Source organism: Ostrea edulis, chromosome 1, assembly GCF_947568905.1.
Source record: "Ostrea edulis chromosome 1, xbOstEdul1.1, whole genome shotgun sequence".
Classification (NCBI taxonomy): Eukaryota; Metazoa; Mollusca; class Bivalvia; order Ostreida; family Ostreidae; genus Ostrea; species Ostrea edulis.
This window is the reverse complement of record NC_079164.1, coordinates 84,274,048-84,295,646: the sequence shown is the minus strand read 5'-3', so window position 1 is coordinate 84,295,646 and position 21,599 is coordinate 84,274,048. Positions and strand designations below refer to the sequence as shown.

Below are 21,599 nucleotides of genomic sequence, written 5' to 3'. Positions count from 1 at the left end.
TATAAATATGTGTGCATTTAATATAATGTGTAGAAGATGGACCAATAAAATAAGAGGCTTAACTCCACTGTCGGGTGCATGTTTATGTGCTGAAAGACTCCTTTGCTGTTAATTGCTTAATAGTAGTTCATCTCATTAATTTTGCCAATCACTGCAAATAACAAAACAAGAGGCCCACAGGCCTTATCGGTCACCCGAGTACTAATGAAAAATTATCACTACTCCCAAGAGCTACAAAATATAGAAACAAGAGGCCCACGGGCCTTATCGGTCACGTGAGTACTAGTGAAAAATTATCACTACTCCCAAGAGCTATGAAATATAGAAAAAATTTCCTGTTCTGAATATCTATTAAGCTAAATTTTAACATTCAGCAAAAGTATAAAACAAGATGTGTTCTTAAAACTTCAATGCCATCATAAGTGAATACACTGATGAAAGGCTTCACATAATATAATAAGTGTATAAACATTAAAAGATATGACTAATTTGGACCCATCCTAGAGTAAAAAATTCTCCATTTTTTGACATCTTTTTCTGCTATTCCTTAGTATGCATTTGCTATTCCTTAGTATGCATTTAGATTTTATACAGTATCATTAGCACTATATACTAAGTTTGGTTCCACCCTTGGGTCAGAACCCTTACCCCGGGGATCATGAAATTTACAATTTTGGTAGAGGCCTTCCTGCTTCCTCCTAGTTTTTCTTAAACGTGCGGTTCTTGGGAAGATTTTTGAAAATTGGTCAATTTTGGGCAGTTTTTGCCCTGCCCCTACGGCCCAAGAGGTGCTGGAATCCTGAAATTTACAATTTATGTCCCAAAGATGCTTCATACCAAATTTGAAAAGAATTGGACTGGTAGTTATTAAGAAGATCAATTGTTAATGCACAACACCAACCAATTGCAATAGGTTACCTGAGTTTACTCAGGTGACCTAATAACTATTTTTAGGTTTAGTGATACACCACACCGTCTGCTTTTTAAATGACGATGCTTATTTCTAACGTAACTGATTTATATCATATTCTGATTTCAAGGTATCAGATCGGTAATCATTTTCACAACATAGTATCAGTAGCATAAAAATCAGTTTGTTAAATTGATGGGAAATAACTTGGTCGGAAATGTACTACTGTTACCTGTCTCATCTGCTAACACATGTTTTGCATTCTATTAAGCCACCAGAATAATTTTGTACTTCTACAATTTTATTAATATAGAAAATAAAATAGCTGAATATACAAAGAAGATTTGGATCAAAATTAAAATGAGATGAAATCTGTTCCCTGCTGCCATAAATCTGTAGGAATTTCTGTCTGCTATGCCTTTGTATTGAATATCACAACAATTGCTTACAAAGTATTGAATATCTGACACCAACATTCTAAAATCTAAATGTTTATATTTGATTCTGTGATGCATAGTTGTTCACAAGGTAAGTGCAGAGCAATCTTCACTAATTAGTTCTATATTTAATACACTTTCAATGTAATAATTTACATGTAACTGTAAGATTTTATCAGTCATCCTTTGGAATAATTATGTAATGTTGATAAGGCAGCAGTTTCTCCTTTTCATGGCACATTTGTATCCACTTTGGTTTGACAAATACTAGTTTTGGATAATCAGAAAGGGCCTGCAATGAAATGTGTATCACAGAATTAGAAATTCTAAAATTCTGCTTGCCACACTTAAAACAAGAGGTACTGTGAGCAATGCTCACTAAGAATACCCCCCACTTACCCCAATCTCCCAAAGGGTGTTGGTAATAGGTATAAACTACCTCTTTTCTGAGTGTAAAAAACAAATGGCAAGACAAACCGAACCATATTGCTACTTCGATGTCCAGTGCGCGTGACCTTTGACCTTTTGACCCCAAAATCGATAGGGAACATCTTCATCCCATGGGTAGTCCATATGTATGATATGGTGACTGTAGGTGGAAAGGATAACGCTTTAGAGCCCGGAAACCATACTGCTACTTCGATGTCCAGTGCGCTTGACCTTTTGACCCCAAAATCGATAGGGAACATCTTCATCCCATGGGTAGTCCATATGTATGATATGGTGACGGTAAGTGGAAAGGATAACGCTTTAGAGCCCGGAAACCATATTGCTACTTCAATGTCCAGTGCGCTCGACCTTTGACCTTTTGACCCCAAAATCGATAGGGAACATCTTCATCCCATGGGTAGTCCATATGTATGATATGGTGACGGTAGGTGGAAAGGATAACGCTTTAGAGCCCGCAAACCATACTGCTACTTCGATGTCCAGTGCGCTTGACCTTTGGACCCCAAAATCGATAGGGAACATCTTCATCCCATGGGTAGTCCATATATATGATATGGCGATGGTAGGTGGAAAGGATAACGCTTTAGAGACCGGAAACCATATTGCTACTTCAATGTCCAGTGCGCTCGACCTTTGACCTTTTGACCCCAAAATCGATAGGGAACATCTTCATCCCATGGGTAGTCCATATATATGATATGGTGACGGTATGTGGAAAGGATAATGCTTTAGAGCCCGGAAACCATTGCGTCTACAGACGGACGGACGGACAGACAGACGGACAACCCGATTCCAGTATACCCCCCCACAACTTGTTGCGGGGGGTATAATAAATGTTCAGTAGATACAAATTCACCATTCATTACAATATTGAGAAAGTTAAATTTATATTTTATAACTAAATATTAGCTTTATTTAGTTCAATAACTCACATCATCAAAATTTTTATCCCATTCAGAGTTGGTGATGACGTAGTGGACTTTATCATTCATATACTCTTCTATCTCCCTGAAAAAAAAATGACATGTTTGCAAAGAAAACTTCATTCAATTAAAAGTGTGCTTGTACACAACATACTCTATAACAACACCAACAGAAGATTGAGGTCCAAACTTTTACCCATCATAAGCTGTGATGTATCGGGTCATCAGTCTTCTCTCGCCGGTGGGATAATCTCCATATAAGAAGAAATGCTTATCAGTAAAGTATTCTGGTAGCTCTGGCAGGCCAGAATCATCACTGTCGTCTGCTGTGGTGTTGGCCTTTGATTGGTGAGATGTGGAGGGCTGAGAGTTGCTTGATTTCTTGGAAGGTTCATCTTCGTCTGTTGAATCGCTATATGGATCACTCTGCTTTGATTCTGATGCCAGTTTAACCTTCATTCTGAAATGTCAAAACATATCGTTGGTTAATCAAACCAAAAACTAGCATATTGTTGGTATTTCACCCAACTGTACACAGAGTTTAACAAAAAGAAAGAATCCTGAGTGAGGGTTGTACATAATAATACACCTGTGACTGAGTCGTAAAATCCCAGATTCAATATCATGGATATGAACAGAAACTATACCATGCATATCATATTATCAATTAAAAATGTGGCTATGATGTCCCTTTTTAAGCTGTGACACACCTCCATCCAAAGATGCATCATTTGACAAGGTTTGATGATCATACATGTGCATGGTTAGTAACCTACAGTCAGTCTCGCTATCTCCTAGAGATGGCAATAGGAGATGGCGATAGGAGATAGTGATATAGGAGACAGTGATAGAAGATAGTGATAGGAGACAGTGATATAGGAGATAGTGATAGGAGATAGTGATATAGGAGATAGTGATAGGAGATAGTGATATAGGAGATAGTGATAGGAGATAGTGATATAGGAGATAGTGATATAGGAGACAGTGATAGAAGATAGTGATATAGGAGACAGTGATATAGGAGACAGTGATATAGGAGACAGTGATATAGGAGATAGTGATAGGAGACAGTGATATAGGAGATAGTGATATAGGAGATAGTGATATAGGAGATAGTGATAGGAGACAGTGATATAGGAGATAGTGATATAGGAGATAGTGATAGGAGATAGTGATATAGGAGACAGTGATATAGGAGATAGTGATAGGAGATAGTGATAGGAGACAGTGATATAGGAGATAGTGATAGGAGATAGTGATAGGAGACAGTGATATAGGAGATAGTGATATAGGAGACAGTGATATAGGAGATAGTGATATAGGAGATAGTGATATAGGAGACAGTGATATAGGAGATAGTGATATAGGAGACAGTGATAGAAGATAGTGATATAGGAGACAGTGATATAGGAGACAGTGATATAGGAGACAGTGATATGGGAGATAGTGATAGGAGATAGTGATAGGAGACAGTGATATAGGAGATAGTGATATAGGAGATAGTGATAGGAGATAGTGATATAGGAGATAGTGATATAGGAGACAGTGATATAGGAGATAGTGATATAGGAGACAGTGATAGAAGATAGTGATATAGGAGACAGTGATATAGGAGACAGTGATATAGGAGACAGTGATATGGGAGATAGTGATAGGAGATAGTGATAGGAGACAGTGATATAGGAGATAGTGATATAGGAGATAGTGATAGGAGATAGTGATATAGGAGATAGTGATAGGAGACAGTGATATAGGAGATAGTGATATAGGAGATAGTGATATAGGAGACAGTGATAGAAGATAGTGATATAGGAGACAGTGATATAGGAGATAGTGATAGGAGATAGTGATAGGAGACAGTGATATAGGAGATAGTGATAGGAGATAGTGATATAGGAGACAGTGATAGGAGACAGTGATATAGGAGATAGTGATATAGGAGATAGTGATAGGAGATAGTGATATAGGAGACAGTGATATAGGAGATAGTGATATAGGAGACAGTGATATAGGAGATAGTGATATAGGAGATAGTGATATAGGAGATAGTGATAGGAGACAGTGATATAGGAGATAGTGATATAGGAGATAGTGATATAGGAGACAGTGATAGAAGATAGTGATATAGGAGATAGTGATATAGGAGATAGTGATATAGGAGATAGTGATATGGGAGATAGTGATAGGAGATAGTGATATAGGAGACAGTGATAGAAGATAGTGATAGGAGACAGTGATATAGGAGACAGTGATATAGGAGATAGTGATATAGGAGATAGTGATATAGGAGATAGTGATATAGGAGATAGTGATATGGGAGATAGTGATAGGAGATAGTGATATAGGAGATAGTGATATAGGAGACAGTGATATAGGAGACAGTGATATAAGAGATAGTGATAGGAGACAGTGATATAGGAGATAGTGATAGGAGATAGTGATATAGGAGATAGTGATAGGAGATAGTGATATAGGAGATAGTGATATAGGAGACAGTGATATAGGAGACAGTGATATAGGAGACAGTGATATAGGAGACAGTGATATAGGAGATAGTGATATAGGAGATAGTGATATAGGAGATAGTGATATAGGAGATAGTGATAGGAGACAGTGATATAGGAGACAGTGATATAGGAGATAGTGATATAGGAGATAGTGATAGGAGATAGTGATATAGGAGATAGTGATATAGGAGATAGTGATATAGGAGATAGTGATATAGGAGATAGTGATATAGGAGATAGTGATAGGAGATAGTGATATAGGAGACAGTGATAGAAGATAGTGATATAGGAGACAGTGATATAGGAGACAGTGATATAGGAGATAGTGATATAGGAGATAGTGATATAGGAGATAGTGATATCGGAGATAGTGATATGGGAGATAGTGATAGGAGATAGTGATATAGGAGACAGTGATATAGGAGATAATGATATAAGAGATAGTGATAGGAGATAGTGATAGGAGACAGTGATATAGGAGATAGTGATATAGGAGATAGTGATATAGGAGATAGTGATAGGAGATAGTGATAGGAGATAGTGATAAGAGATAGTGATATAGGAGATAGTGATATAGGAGACAGTGATATAGGAGATAGTGATATAGGAGATAGTGATAGGAGATAGTGATATAGGAGATAGTGATATAGGAGATAGTGATAGGAGATAGTGATATAGGAGATAGTGATATAGGAGATAGTGATATAGGAGACAGTGATATAGGAGATAGTGATATAGGAGATAGTGATAGGAGATAGTGATAGGAGATAGTGATATAGGAGATAGTGATAGGAGATAGTGATATAGGAGACAGTGATATAGGAGATAGTGATAGGAGACAGTGATAGGAGACAGTGATATAGGAGACAGTGATATAGGAGACAGTGATATAGGAGATAGTGATATAGGAGATAGTGATATAGGAGATAGTGATATAGGAGATAGTGATAAGAGATAGTGATAAGAGATAGTGATATAGGAGATAGTGATATAGGAGATAGTGATATAGGAGATAGTGATAAGAGATAGTGATATAGGAGATAGTGATATAGGAGATAGTGATATAGGAGATAGTGATAGGAGATAGTGATATAGGAGATAGTGATAGGAGATAGTGATAGGAGATAGTGATATAGGAGATAGTGATATAGGAGATAGTGATAGGAGACAGTGATATAGGAGACAGTGATATAGGAGACAGTGATATAGGAGATAGTGATATAGGAGATAGTGATATAGGAGATAGTGATATAGGAGATAGTGATAGGAGATAGTGATATAGGAGATAGTGATATAGGAGATAGTGATAGGAGATAGTGATATAGGAGATAGTGATAGGAGATAGTGATATAGGAGACAGTGATATAGGAGATAGTGATAGGAGATAGTGATATAGGAGACAGTGATATAGGAGATAGTGATATAGGAGATAGTGATATAGGAGATAGTGATAGGAGATAGTGATATAGGAGATAGTGATATAGGAGATAGTGATATAGGAGATAGTGATATAGGAGATAGTGATATAGGAGATAGTGATATAGGAGACAGTGATATAGGAGATAGTGATATAGGAGATAGTGATATAGGAGATAGTGATAGGAGACAGTGATATAGGAGATAGTGATATAGGAGATAGTGATATAGGAGATAGTGATAGTGATATAGGAGATAGTGATATAGGAGATAGTGATAGGAGATAGTGATATAGGAGATAGTGATATAGGAGATAGTGATAGGAGACAGTGATATAGGAGATAGTGATATAGGAGATAGTGATATAGGAGATAGTGATATAGGAGATAGTGATATAGGAGATAGTGATAGGAGACAGTGATATAGGAGATAGTGATATAGGAGATAGTGATATAGGAGATAGTGATATAGGAGATAGTGATATAGGATATAGTGATAGGAGATAGTGATATAGGAGATAGTGATATAGGAGATAGTGATAGGAGATAGTGATATAGGAGATAGTGATAGGAGATAGTGATAGGAGACAGTGATATAGGAGATAGTGATAGGAGATAGTGATATAGGAGATAGTGATAGGAGATAGTGATATAGGAGATAGTGATATAGGAGATAGTGATAGGAGATAGTGATATAGGAGATAGTGATAGGAGATAGTGATATAGGAGATAGTGATATAGGAGATAGTGATAGGAGATAGTGATATAGGAGACAGTGATATAGGAGATAGTGATAGGAGACAGTGATAGGAGACAGTGATGTAGGAGATAGTGATATAGGAGATAGTGATATAGGAGATAGTGATAGGAGATAGTGATAGGAGACAGTGATGTAGGAGATAGTGATATAGGAGATAGTGATATAGGAGATAGTGATATAGGAGATAGTGATATAGGAGATAGTGATATAGGAGATAGTGATATTGGAGATAGTGATATAGGAGATAGTGATAGGAGATAGTGATATAGGAGATAGTGATATAGGAGATAGTGATAGGAGACAGTGATATAGGAGATAGTGATATAGGAGATAGTGATATAGGAGATAGTGATAGGAGATAGTGATATAGGAGATAGTGATATAGGAGATAGTGATATAGGAGATAGTGATATAGGAGATAGTGATAGGAGATAGTGATAGGAGATAGTGATATAGGAGATAGTGATATAGGAGATAGTGATATAGGAGACAGTGATATAGGAGATAGTGATAGGAGATAGTGATAGGAGACAGTGATATAGGAGATAGTGATAGGAGATAGTGATATAGGAGATAGTGATATAGGAGACAGTGATATAGGAGATAGTGATAGGAGACAGTGATATAGGAGATAGTGATATAGGAGATAGTGATAGGAGACAGTGATATAGGAGATAGTGATAGGAGACAGTGATATAGGAGATAGTGATATAGGAGATAGTGATAGGAGATAGTGATATAGGAGATAGTGATATAGGAGATAGTGATATAGGAGATAGTGATATAGGAGATAGTGATATAGGAGACAGTGATATAGGAGATAGTGATATAGGAGATAGTGATATAGGAGACAGTGATATAGGAGATAGTGATATAGGAGATAGTGATAGGAGATAGTGATATAGGAGATAGTGATATAGGAGACAGTGATATAGGAGATAGTGATATAGGAGATAGTGATATAGGAGATAGTGATATAGGAGATAGTGATAGGAGATAGTGATATAGGAGATAGTGATATAGGAGACAGTGATAGGAGACAGTGATATAGGAGACAGTGATAGAAGATAGTGATATAGGAGATAGTGATATAGGAGACAGTGATATAGGAGATAGTGATATAGGAGATAGTGATATAGGAGATAGTGATATAGGAGATAGTGATATAGGAGATAGTGATATAGGAGATAGTGATATAGGAGATAGTGATAGGAGACAGTGATATAGGAGATAGTGATATAGGAGATAGTGATATAGGAGATAGTGATATAGGAGATAGTGATATAGGAGATAGTGATATAGGAGATAGTGATATAGGAGATAGTGATATAGGAGATAGTGATATAGGAGATAGTGATATAGGAGATAGTGATAGGAGATAGTGATAGGAGATAGTGATATAGGAGATAGTGATATAGGAGACAGTGATATAGGAGATAGTGATATAGGAGATAGTGATATAGGAGATAGTGATAGGAGATAGTGATAGGAGATAGTGATATAGGAGATAGTGATATAGGAGACAGTGATATAGGAGATAGTGATAGGAGACAGTGATATAGGAGATAGTGATATAGGAGACAGTGATATAGGAGACAGTGATATAGGAGATAGTGATATAGGAGATAGTGATAGGAGACAGTGATATAGGAGATAGTGATATAGGAGATAGTGATAGGAGATAGTGATATAGGAGATAGTGATATAGGAGATAGTGATATAGGAGATAGTGATAGGAGATAGTGATATAGGAGATAGTGATAGGAGACAGTGATATAGGAGACAGTGATATAGGAGACAGTGATATAGGAGATAGCGAGACTGACTGTGTTGCTGTTGCTGATCATTGGGCTAACAATGCAAGTATGCAACTTGAACAATTGAAGGATGTAACTCAAGCAATTGAATTTCAGCAGAACTATACATTTGATGATGCCTTAGAAATATAGAAGTAAATACTCTTCCTTGAGTTACAGATCTGAATACTTTTTCTTGCTATAGGAAAAGGATCTAAAAGGAAGATGTTTTTTATATAGTTTCTTTATACATGTACAGTATTAATAGAGTTTATTACAAATCAAGCATTGTCAGAGTCCAAACCTTTCTCAGAGTTGCTGGATGTGTAAGAAGTTGTGTGAAGGCATTCTTCACACTGTTCTAGATATCAAGTTTAATTCAAAAGCAAGAGATGCGAAGCCATGATCAAATGACAGGTGAAGGTCGTAAGATTTCTGCAAAGTCAAAATTATGTTACAGTATGAGGGTCTAGGTAAATCTATTAATTACAGTTACATGTTTGTGCTTATTTGCTCCTGTGTTAGTCTGATGCATTGATAGAAGGCCAGACAGGACATGGAGGACGGCATAAACAACACCCCAGCCCTGGTTATACATAAATTACAGGGTGGGATAAGACAACTCTTCTGATAAAGCTGTGGTCATTCGGATATACATACACTTAGGGGCTGAGACACACACACACCCCCTCCCCTCCAAAAATAGTGTACATCAAAGTTTGACAACACCAGCCCTAACTGCAAATTCTTTTTTATTCAATCGAGACAGATGATTCTGCATTATTATACTATGACCTGTTATGGACAGGCACAGGAAAAGACTTCTGGGAGTATTTCACAGAATATACAAAACTATACGTGAACTCCTGACATACTTCTCCAGTTCATCTTCAGTATCCCCTTCCGAGTCCGTGTCACCTCCATAATCCACCGGGGCCTTCTCTTCCTCGGACTCTGTGTCTCCTTCAAAGTCCACACCCTTCTTTGGTTTACCTTTTGATGCAGGTTTTTCCATAGAGGTCTTGGTTTCTTTTTGAGAAAAAAAAACATGATCCATGATCATTAATTTTTTTTTTATTGGCAAGCGGTACTGTTACCACCAAATGTTGGATGAATGAATGCAGATATACAATTTGTCCTACATGTATGTTTTGAAAAAGCAAACCCTTGCTAATATTAGTTGAAAACAATTCTGGTTTGAAAGAATATGCTTGATATCAAAGAGGTCTGATAAAAGTAGTTCTATTATACATTTTATGCTTTTATGGTACCATTTCTTGTTAACGTTGATTTAAACAGCAATAAATTAACAAACCAATTCATAGATGTCTTGCAAATTATTTAATTAGGGTAAAAACAAGGGTTTGCCATTTTTGGCATATTTTCAGACTGACTAAACCATATATTTATCCAGAGGATCAATGTCATGCCTAAAGTTCTTAAAATGTAATATTTGTAATGTCAATATGTAATATTTGTAATGTCAATATGTAATATTTGTAATGTCAATATGGGAAAAGCTGTCATTGTATGGCAGATATTCTACCAAGTTTCCCCACTGTAATATTCGAAACAATCTTGTTATCTTCAGTAAAGTGTTGAAATCTGTGTTTGTGAGGTTAAATTTGGGAGTTGGCGAGAAATGGTGCTTGGATAGAATTATTCATTATCCCTCTTTCAAAGTATAAAATCATACGCATGAGTTTCAAGTATAATTCTAATAAAATGAGTAAGTAAAAATCTGAATAAATATGGGTACCCGACAAGTTGAAAACTTGTTAATATCTAGTTTAGGTAAGTGATTTTCAGTAAATCTGTATATGGATATCTCGTAACATCGTGAATTTACCTTTTGGTTTGGATTTCTTGACTGGTTCTTTCTTAACTGGTGAAAAACCTTCATTTTCTGATTCCTCTTCACTTGTCACATCTGGTGTATCAGCATCTCCAAGTCTGTATCTATAACATAAACATTAACCAAGATTTGTCAGTAATAAACCCATGTTGTTTCAGTGTATGATGATTCTCCATAAAAGCACCAACCTTTCAATATGACATGAAAAGCTATAAATTACGAAATATACATTTTGTTTCACTAATTATACAAACTGCCCATGTTTATTTACCCCCGTAATACTAACGAACTTAACATTTATTCCTTAAACGAAAAAAGAAGATATAAACAGCTGGATAAATGAAAGAAATAAAGAAAAAAACCTAAAAAAAAACCCCAAAACAGTTGGATAAAATTACACTCCTATTATCCGTGAATGATCACTGAATTGAAGAGTGTTCAATTCATTAATTTTCCAGTGCCCATTCAATGAATTTTCAGCCACTGAAATGCTTTCAGATCCATCCTTTCAATTAAACAAGAGGCCCATGGGCCACATCGCTCACCTGAGTCACCTTGGCCCTTATCTGAAGACTTTCCATATACATATTTGTAAGTAAAACCTTAGTCCCTATTGTGGCCCCAACCTACCCCTGGAGGCCATGATTTTTACAAACTTGAATCTCAGAAAGCTTTCATGTAAATGTCAACCTCTTTGACCCAATGGTTCTTGAGAAGATTTTTCATGATTTTCTCTATATATTTCTATTCAAAACTTTGATCCCCTATTGTGGCCCCAACCTATCCCTAGAGGCTATGATCTGAACAAACTTGAATCTATGGTTCTTGAGAAAATTTTCCCCTATATATTTGTATGTAAAACTTTGATCCCCTATTGTGGCCCCATCCAACCCCCGGGGATCATGATTTTAACAAACTTGAATCTGCACTATGTCAGGAAGCTTTTATGTAAATCTCAGCTCTTCTGGCTCATTGGTTCTTGAGAAGAAGATTTTTAAAGATTTTCCCTATATACATGTATTTCTATGTAAAACTTTGATCCCATATTGTGGTCCCAACCTACCCCCGGGGGTCATGATTTGAACAAACTTGAATTTGCACTGTCAGGAAGCTTTCATGTAAATCTCAGCTCTTTTCTGGCTCATTGGTTATTAAGAAGAAGATTTTTAAATGACCCTACCCTAATTTTGCATTTTTGTGATTATCTCCCCTTTGAAAGGGGCATGGCCTTTCATTTGAACTTGAAAGCTCTTCACCCAAGGATGCTTTTGGCCAAGTGTGGTTGAAATTGATCCAGTGGTTCTGGAGAAGATGAAAATGTGAAAAGTTTACAACGACACCGACAGACAACAGACAAATTTCGATTAGAAAAGCTCACTTGAGCCTTTGACTCAGGTGAGGTAAAAAGAACAGGTCCTGGACACAGTATATTGGGATGCTTTGGTTTGAGGACTGTAGTTTAGAGTCTGAGAGCTGAGTAATCAGGGATATATACTCACTTCCTCCAGGGCAGGGCTTTCTTTTGTTTGTACATGTGTTGGATCCACTCCTTCTTCACAATTTTCCCTTTCCCTTTCACTTGATTGTATTTAGGTGTATTTTGGAAAGCACATCTGAAAATGTATAACAGAGTTATTTATCCAGAAGTTGGGGGGGGGGGGGGGGGTTAAATAAAAAAAGCTGGTATTAATATGCTGCTAAAGTACACATCTTTTCTACACAAATAAATCTTACATGAGATGGGTGCATCCCTTTTTCCAATCGGGTTTGTACACGGCCCCCATCTCAGTAGCCATGTCCCTCAATTCCGCTCTGAATGGGTTCTGGAACCCACTGAGAACAAACACCACCCCCTCCACCAGCTTGTGGAAAGGTTTCGACAGCCCTGACACATCCGCTGCAACAAATAACATGTACCATAAAGATTTATTCTGACATATTGTCCTTTACATAGTTTTGTCATATTTTCAGCAGCTATACATCACAGCTTCTTAATATTTGATACCCGACTCGTTTAATTATGCTACATTTTGTGATATAAATGCAGATCCTTTGTTCACCATCTTTCTATTTGCCTAATGCATGCTTATCTTTATATGTCAAACAGATTTGGAAAACATTGCCCATTTCAGGAATTACAAATTGTGTCTTCATTGATATTTAGTACCATGTTTCATTTTGTTAGGCTGAAGTTTGAGAGAGGTTCACAGATCTCGCTGGCTGATCTACTTCCAGTTTACCTCAATTATATAAGTGTGTCTCGTACATGTAATACAAAATTCATATGATAACAAAATACCTCAAGTTAAAGCTCTGGGTATGTATATTTAGTGAGAACTAATTTTAGTGACTATATAATTCAAAGAAAGATAACTATTACCTATGATGCGGAATGAATTGTTTGCAATATTCAATCTCGACTCCCTCACAAATAATGCCTAGTCCTCGCCACAAATTCTGCTCATACAGTAAAACTACATACATACATGTAGTAATAATTCAAAAGAGGTTCCTCTCTGTCTATATATTCAATTGTGCATATGCTATATGTAGTTATCAATCATAGTTTTTTTCTCTAGTCTCGTGGGTATCCGGGTTAGAATAGATCCTCAGTACCCCTTCTTTGTCGTCAGAGGCGACTAAATCGGCAATCTTTTGGATGATACCACAAAAACCGAGGTCCCATGTCACAGCAGGTGGGGCATGATAAAGGGCGCACTTGTTTCAGAAATCCGGGCGACGACCCGGTTCACTTTTATCACATGACTTTTTGACCCAGTTTGTCTTGCGAAGCGAGTGGGAAATCGGCCGAATATATATCAAAATGTAAAAACAAAAATTATGTATTTTTCAAAGAACATCTGCATAACAGATTTCATAAAATGTAACCCATGTAAGTTTAAAAATCATAATTGATAATCAGTTTTATATTCAAACGTTTTGTTCACAAACACTGCAGACTGGGCTGTAACTTCCACAGAGAAGCGGTGTTGATCGTATCATCCAGCATTCGGAAACAAAAATGTCAATAAACTTACATGTACCTCTAAACTCACTACTTTATGCTAATTGAAATTTAAACTCTTTTAATGAATGAAAAATGGATAAATTAGGAGCAAAAAAATGTTTATCTATATTTTCCGCCATATTGTTTTCCATGTGTCCGCTCTAAATTTATCGGGCGATCCGGGCTACTTTTCGGTCGACCGGCGGCTTAAAAATACTTGAAACAAGTTACTTGCCCGCTTCCGGAAGTATCAACCCGCTTGACCCAGGTGATGAAACAAGTGCGCCCAAAGATCCCTCCCTGCTGAAAAGCCATAAGCGCCAAGCATAGTCCTAAATTTTGCAGCCCTTCACCAGCAATGGTGACATCTCCATACGAGTGAAATATTCTCGTAAGGGACGTTAAACAATGGTCAATCAATCATTTTCTCTCTAGTCTACCTTGTGTATGCTCTGTAGATCTTTGTTTCTCTCTCTAGTCTATCTTGTGTATACTCTGTAGATCTTTGTTTCTCTCTCTAATCTACCTTGTGTATGCTCTGTAGATCTTTGTTTCTCTCTCTAATCTACCTTGTGTATGCTCAGTACATCTTTGTTTCTCTCTCTAGTCTACCTTGTGTATGCTCTGTAGATCTTTGATTCTCTCTCTAATCTACCTTGTGTATGCTCAGTACATCTTTGTTTCTCTCTCTAGTCTACCTTGTGTATGCTCTGTAGATCTTTGTTTTTCTCTCTAATCTACCTTGTGTATGCTCTGTAGATCTTTGTTTCTCTCTCTAATTGATGATATATGTGTCTTACACATGTATTATAAATCTAGAAACTTCAATGAATATTAATTTCTTCTTTAAAAATTGGGTCAAAATGCTATAACTCATCGGTGTTACGCATGAACTCACTTCCTACACATCAATATATCCCCACTTAAATTTAGTACAAGACCATTTATAAAGGAAGCGTTTCTCTCACATTTGGTCCTTTTCACTGGAGGTTTGACACTGCCCCTCGCAGAGGACGCTGTCGAGCTGATACTGGTCGACTGTTTCTTCAGGGACGGTTTGGGGGGAGAGGCTCCGTCTTCATCATCACTCATTGCATGTTTTCTCTTTGATCCAGCATTGCTCTGCATTACATACAAAAATTGTTATGGATTTTCTAATACATGTAAGTACAACAAAACTGTCTGCATCCCCTCTAACCAATGTCTATCCTCACATATAAGTGACATAGTAACCAAACCTCCTATCAATTCTACACACACAAAAAAGAAAAATTGTAAATAACCATACTTTTATTCCTTTCACAATTCCGTACAGCTGAGTCAAGTCAGCAATAACAAGTATTAATTTTAACAGGGACCTTTACAGATGTTTCCCAACCATCCCCCCATTTAATTAATAAGTTCTACTGAATTGTTCAATAGACACTTACATTATACCAGTAAAAATTTCACCTTATTTCCTTCATCTATTGGAGATCTATATCAGCTAAACACATCATCAAATTAAAATCAATCCAACATATAATCACTTTCCTGGTCAGTAACTTTCACCACAAGCGTCTCAGTAAATATATACACTAGACCAACAGGTGGACAAACAAATACAGACCTGCTAACTGGAAGTGACTTCTTAAAAAAAAAATTGCCCTTACCCTAGGGATAAATATTGTCAATAACATTGTGAAAACCATATCAAACTCTTGATTTATAAGCAAGATTTATGGGGACAAAAAACACAAAAATTATATAGATTTTATGTAACAAGAGGCCCATGGGCCACATCGCTCACCTGAGTCACCTTGGTCCATATTTAAAGATCTTCCCTATATATTTGTATGTAAAACTTTGATCCCTATTATGGCCCAACCTACTCCCGGTGGCCATGATTTTTACAAACTTTAATCTGCACTAGTCGAGGAAGCTTTCATGTAAATGTAAACTTATCTGGTCCAGTGATTCTTCAGAAGATTTTTAATTATTTTCCCTATATATTTGTATGTAAAACTTTGATCCCCTATTGTGGCCCCATCCTACCCCCAGGGGTCTTGATTTTAAAAACTTGAATCTGCACTATGTCAGGAAGATTTCAGATAAATTTGTAATTTGCTAGTCCAGTGGTTCTTGAGAAGAAGATTTTCCCTTTATATTTATATATAAAAATTTGATCCCGTATTGTGACCCCATTCTATCCTTGGGGGTCATGATTTGAACAAACTTGAGTCTGCACTATGTCAGGAAGCTTTCATGTAAATGTCAGCTCTTCTGGCCCAGTGGTTCTTGAGAAGATTTTTAAATGACCACACCCTATTTTTGTGATTATCTCCCCTTTGAAGGGAGCATGGCCCTTCATTCGAACAAGCTTGAAAACCCTTCACCCCAAGGATACTTTTTTACAAAGTGTGGCTGAAACTGACCCAGTGGTTCAGTAGAAGAAGATGAAAATGTGAAAAGTTTACAGATGAACAGACAGACGATGGACAACAGGTGATCAGAAAAGCTTTCGGCTCAGGTGAGCTAAAAACCAGAACTTGTTGCTTTAACTTTCGGTAAATCTCACATTTTCAAAACTCCAAAAGAGACCCAAGTATAACATGCAAGATTTGAGTTGAAATTTGATATTTCTTTGTTCACTTCCGGTTATGACTGGATGTGATGGCTAACATGTTTAACCCTATTCTGCATATCTACAAGTCATGGTCTATGGTCACTCATAAAAGTTTGGAGTTTAAAATCTTTCATTTTATCCCAGATTTCTTTTAAAAAAACAGAAAAATCTACCATATTTGCTGATCAGAAGTGAAATTTGAAAATATGAAAAGAAAACCCTAAGCATAATCCATTATTCCGATCCCTGAAAATTAAAAAAATCTATTGAACTATCTCAGAGAAATCCTGCCAACAAAAAAAAAAAGGGGGGGGTGTTATAATAATACACCATAGAATCAATGGAAGACCTTAATAATAATAGAAAGAAGAAGCAGAGTAAAGCCAATCTGTCCCAAATGTTTTGGGGGGAACATAATAACAGCTCATCAACTTACAGTACTAGGCTTCTCAGAAGGTGTGGGTTTTTTCTGCACTGGTTTACTCTCTGTGGACTTTGATGGAGTCCCTCTGGACTCTTCTGCTAGTTTAGAGGCCGCCCGAACAGCCGCTGCCCCTGTAATAAAAGTAATTGATCACTCTATAAATCTACCTACAAAAGACCAAGTGAGAGCTATGCATGATGTACATGAATGTATAATGCACATCTGTCTTGTACCTGTGAGAGGAGTTGGCTCCATTTTCTTCTTTTCAAATATGGACCCCGAGCTTATTGAATCTCCACTTTCGGGTTTAAGAGTGAATGCTCCAATCTTTTTCATACCATCCTAAAGAAAAAAAGCAAAAACTATCTTTTCGGAAATACAATGTAACCACATCATAATAAATGTATTCAATATAGGTAAATGTAAAATAATTATGTTGTTGAATTTCTGTGTACCCCTTTCTGTTCATTAGATCCTTGTGGAGAATGGAATGTGATAAAGGATAATCCATAGCTGTCAGTCTGAAATAAATTACAAACCAAGATTTTATTCTTTCTTCTCTTTTGGTGCATCTTTACTGATTATCATTTTCATTAAAGTTATTAGAATTATAGTTACATCTAAGTCATGCTTTTGCCACTTTCATATTTCTCCTGATTTGTATTCATTCTTTGATTGTCAAATTAATAAAAAGAAGTATACATGATTTTGTACATTTACATTGGTTAAATATTCAGTTTCTTGAATAAAACAATCCATTTTCTTGCCTTGTTGAAGGGCTGGGTGCACACCAGTTTTACACGGTCCCATTTCTGGACTGCAACTGCTTTAGAGAGCTTTTCTGGCCCAAACATTCTCACACTGTTCCTGTTCGTTCCATTTCTGCTCTCTCCTGGAGTCATGAAAGATGATGCCACAAGCAGAACCTGTTACAATGCATTCAAAGGGGGATAACTGTTAATCTGATAGAAATGAAGATAATTTGGTTATCAATTTTTGTTTTGGGAAAATATTTAAAAGAAAGCTCACCTCATAATCTTTGTCTGAGTTTGATGTTGATTTTCCAACCAAAACCTCAACAAATGCAGATCCTTCATTGCCAATATCAATGGACTGTATTTCTGTTGCTTTTTCAAACTAGAAACAGAGAAAAGATGATACAGGGAATCTCTCATTGATGTTCAGTTTTGTCATTATAACAAACTGCAACATTTTACTGGCATGTATATTTAGTATATATACTTGAAGCAGAGCTGTTGCAGGTTTTCCTCCTGGGACTTTCCACTTAAATGTTCCCTCTGGTTTTAACAAATTCTCTGCAGGATGATTCTATAAATAATAAAAACATTTATTAGGTTATATCTACCCAGCAACATATGTAAAATAGAATAAATTTTCAACACAGCTCTAGTCTAGGCAACTTAAATTATGAATGGACTGGGAATCAAATCAAATAATCTTTATTCGGTGTGTTAGGGTATCGTAGTGGTTAATGCACTCGCTTCTCACCACTGCGTCATTAGTGGTTGTATGTGAGAGGGTTTGGTGGTCACCAATCTCAGCGGAAGAGGCGTCAGTCCAAATATCCAGCCTCGATGAATCTCGCGGAGATTAGGAGTGCATTCGAGGTCACTGTTCCTGTTATTCTCGTGCTCCGTTCTTAGAGTCGCGAACGACGAGAACATGTGTGCACGAATGTGTTCTTTGTTCTTCGACCACACTACCTACAGAGGTGGTGTGAGTTCTTGCATCTTGAACCCATTCTCGGGTTGTGTACTTGGCGTTCGGGATCGACAGGAATTTGTACTCGATCTCGAACGCACTCTAGGTGGTCACCAACTTGAACACGACAGTTTCCTCCCACAAAGAAACTCCTTAGTGCAAAAAACCGTGCAAGTCAGTAAAATACTTAGTATATATAGAGCTAATGTTGATTATGTATGTCCAACTTTAAAAATAAAGATTATAAAATTATTATTATAGAGGTTAAAGCCCTCTCATGGCCCACAGGGGTGTGAGAGTGGAGCAATCCCTATAGGAAACACATGATACTATATACATGTTCAAAAGGAAAATATAGAAAACTAATGAAAAATTAAAACATACTTATGGAACTCGAAAATTTTGGTCCAAATGACGTCAATTTGAATATAAGCACATGGTCATGTATTTCTCCATTTTCCAGTTCACATTGTTCCGATGTTACATAAAATTCATAATTTTAGCATGTAAATCTTATTAATCAATTCATATATAATCACTCCTTGCGTGATTGCCATTGATTGTACCATGTCTCGTATCATACTGGCATGATATTTCCAGCGTTTATTGAATTGGCGGATCAAATGTCTTAAGGGCTCCATCCTCACACGTTAGATGCAAACTTCAGGATGTTATTTGTCCAGAGCGAATAACATGATTATGCCGCAAACTTCAGTCCTGTTATGGATATAGATACTAATGCCAATACTCAAGTCTTTTTGCTTCACCCTCAAACACGGTCATGCCGTAAGACATATTAGAGGGCAAAGCCCTCTTACGGCCCAAAAAACCGTGAGAGCAGAGCTCTCCCTATAGGTAACACGTATATACACGTTTAAAAGGAAAATTTAGAAAACTAATGAAAAATTAAACCATACCTATGGAACTTGAAAATTTTGGTCCCAGTGGCGTCGATTCAAATACTAGCATGTGGACATGTATTTCTCAATTTTGAATCTCCTCTATCCTAGTTCACATCTTTCTGAGATGTTACATAACATCCGTAAAAGCATGTAAATCTTATTTTCTTAATCATGTATAATCAATCCTCAATTAACGCGATTTGTGTGATGTCTCCTATGTTTGTGTATTTGCTAAACACCGACGCTGAATATGACGTCACAATGCACTGGTTACATCAGTTGCATAGAATTTCCCGTGTTCATTGAATAGGCGGATCAAAAATGTCTAAAGTTAGAATACTTTGATTGAGCTCTGTCCTCACACGTAAAGTGCTAATATTTCGGGATATTATTTGTCCTGTTATGGATCTAGATACTGAATGCTAACATTGTTTGCCGTAAGACATATTATACCGAGCAAAGCTCGGATGGGCCAAAGGCCCGTCCGCAAAGCAAGGCTCTAAAGGTAAAACATATATGTAAAATAAAAATAAGAAAATCTGCAAATGAATAGAGATAATCTCTATATACGTTCACTGAAAATTTTGCGATACATATGGGCGCCGCCATTATGCTTTGTTCATTAGTTGCTTCTACAGTTATTCGTGTTTTAATTTTGAATGCCAAAAATACAAGACTGACGTGCAATTTGTAATTCAAACACCCAGTTTGTTAAAAATGAATGATATGATTTTATTGATACAATCTTTAGCCAATCATCAAATAGAAAAACAGTATTACTACTAAATGGATGAACGAGTTCATGAGTTTCTATAGATAAAAATATACAATATATTTAGGCTTACTTTTTTACCACTTTGAATTTATTGGTTAATTTTGTTTTGTTTTTTAAACTGTCTTTTAAATTGCAAACGGGGGGTATTGTTGTTTAAAATTGTTTGATTTGAAAGAGAAAAAAGTCGAGGCTAAATGTGACGTCACAATGCATGGTTTACGTCGGCTGGCGTTATATTCCCCGATTTAAATGAATAGGCGGATCCTTATATCCCCCTTTTATATTTAGATGTTACTGGGCGTTTAGTGCAAGGAAAATTTCATAAATAATATATATTTTGAAATAAATTGTTGTTTATAATTGTTTGATTTGAAAGACGAAGAAAAAAGTTGAGGCTACATCTGACATAACTATGCACTTCCACCAGAGTTTGTTTGCTATTCGTAGGTGACATAATGAGGCCTCGACGGGGAGTTTGACGTCGGCTGGTGCTATATTCTCCGTGTTAAAAGAATAGGCGGATCCTGTAATTATCCTCATAAATATCCCCCATTTGATACTGGGAGTTTAGCGCAAGAAGAATTTCATTAATAATACATATTTTTAAATGAATCGTAATTTACCGTACTTAACAGAATTATGATTATCACTTGGGACACGCCAATGACCATTTCATGCTTCGCTCGGTCCAACGGTCACACCGTATATATTATTTAAGTTGGACATGTGTAACAATACATTAGTTCTAAAGAGCTATTTATCGACTAAGTTAATCACACCTAGAACCCCTGCACCACTGACCTACCCTGGCATATCCAAGTTCCATATAGCCCCAACTAAATACATTTGTAGTATTTTGTACAAATATTCTATGAAATTCACCTGATACAATGCATGTATTGAGTTATTTGTATTCAAAATAATCAAATTCACTCTAAATCTAGCCTTTATTGTAATGTTAACTTCTAATTACCGTTTCAGCATTGCTGAAAGAAACCACATGATGTGGTTTAATTATTGGCATTTTCTCTGTTTAGGTATCGCCCGGCTCAGCACAATTTTTTCTTCCTCTCCGAAACTGTTAAATACAAGTAGCCGCGCTGTTTCGTAT

General features: G+C 36.5%; 1 protein-coding gene across 2 annotated transcripts; it reads right to left on the bottom strand.

Moving 5' to 3' along the window:
- Positions 1-1,193: 1,193 nt before the first annotated feature.
- Positions 1,194-21,588, bottom strand: LOC125678008 (DNA repair protein XRCC1-like). 2 transcript variants are annotated; one of them, XM_048916126.2, is made up of 16 exons: positions 21,462-21,564; positions 19,196-19,528; positions 18,332-18,418; positions 18,119-18,226; positions 17,857-18,015; positions 17,545-17,610; positions 17,323-17,431; positions 17,102-17,220; positions 15,029-15,182; positions 12,788-12,950; positions 12,553-12,666; positions 11,048-11,157; positions 10,074-10,227; positions 2,917-3,180; positions 2,730-2,805; positions 1,194-1,639 (listed from the first exon to the last, which is right to left on the bottom strand). In XM_048916126.2, exons 5-16 carry the CDS (start codon positions 17,989-17,991, stop codon positions 1,523-1,525), a joined length of 1,581 nt encoding a protein of 526 aa, XP_048772083.2. In that variant the 5' UTR covers positions 17,992-18,015; positions 18,119-18,226; positions 18,332-18,418; positions 19,196-19,528; positions 21,462-21,564; the 3' UTR covers positions 1,194-1,522. The 2 variants fall into 2 exon arrangements, with proteins under 2 accessions (XP_048772083.2, XP_048772078.2); XM_048916121.2 differs by lacking the exon at positions 19,196-19,528 and having other exon boundaries at positions 21,462-21,588.
- Between the last annotated feature and the right edge of the window lie 11 nt (positions 21,589-21,599).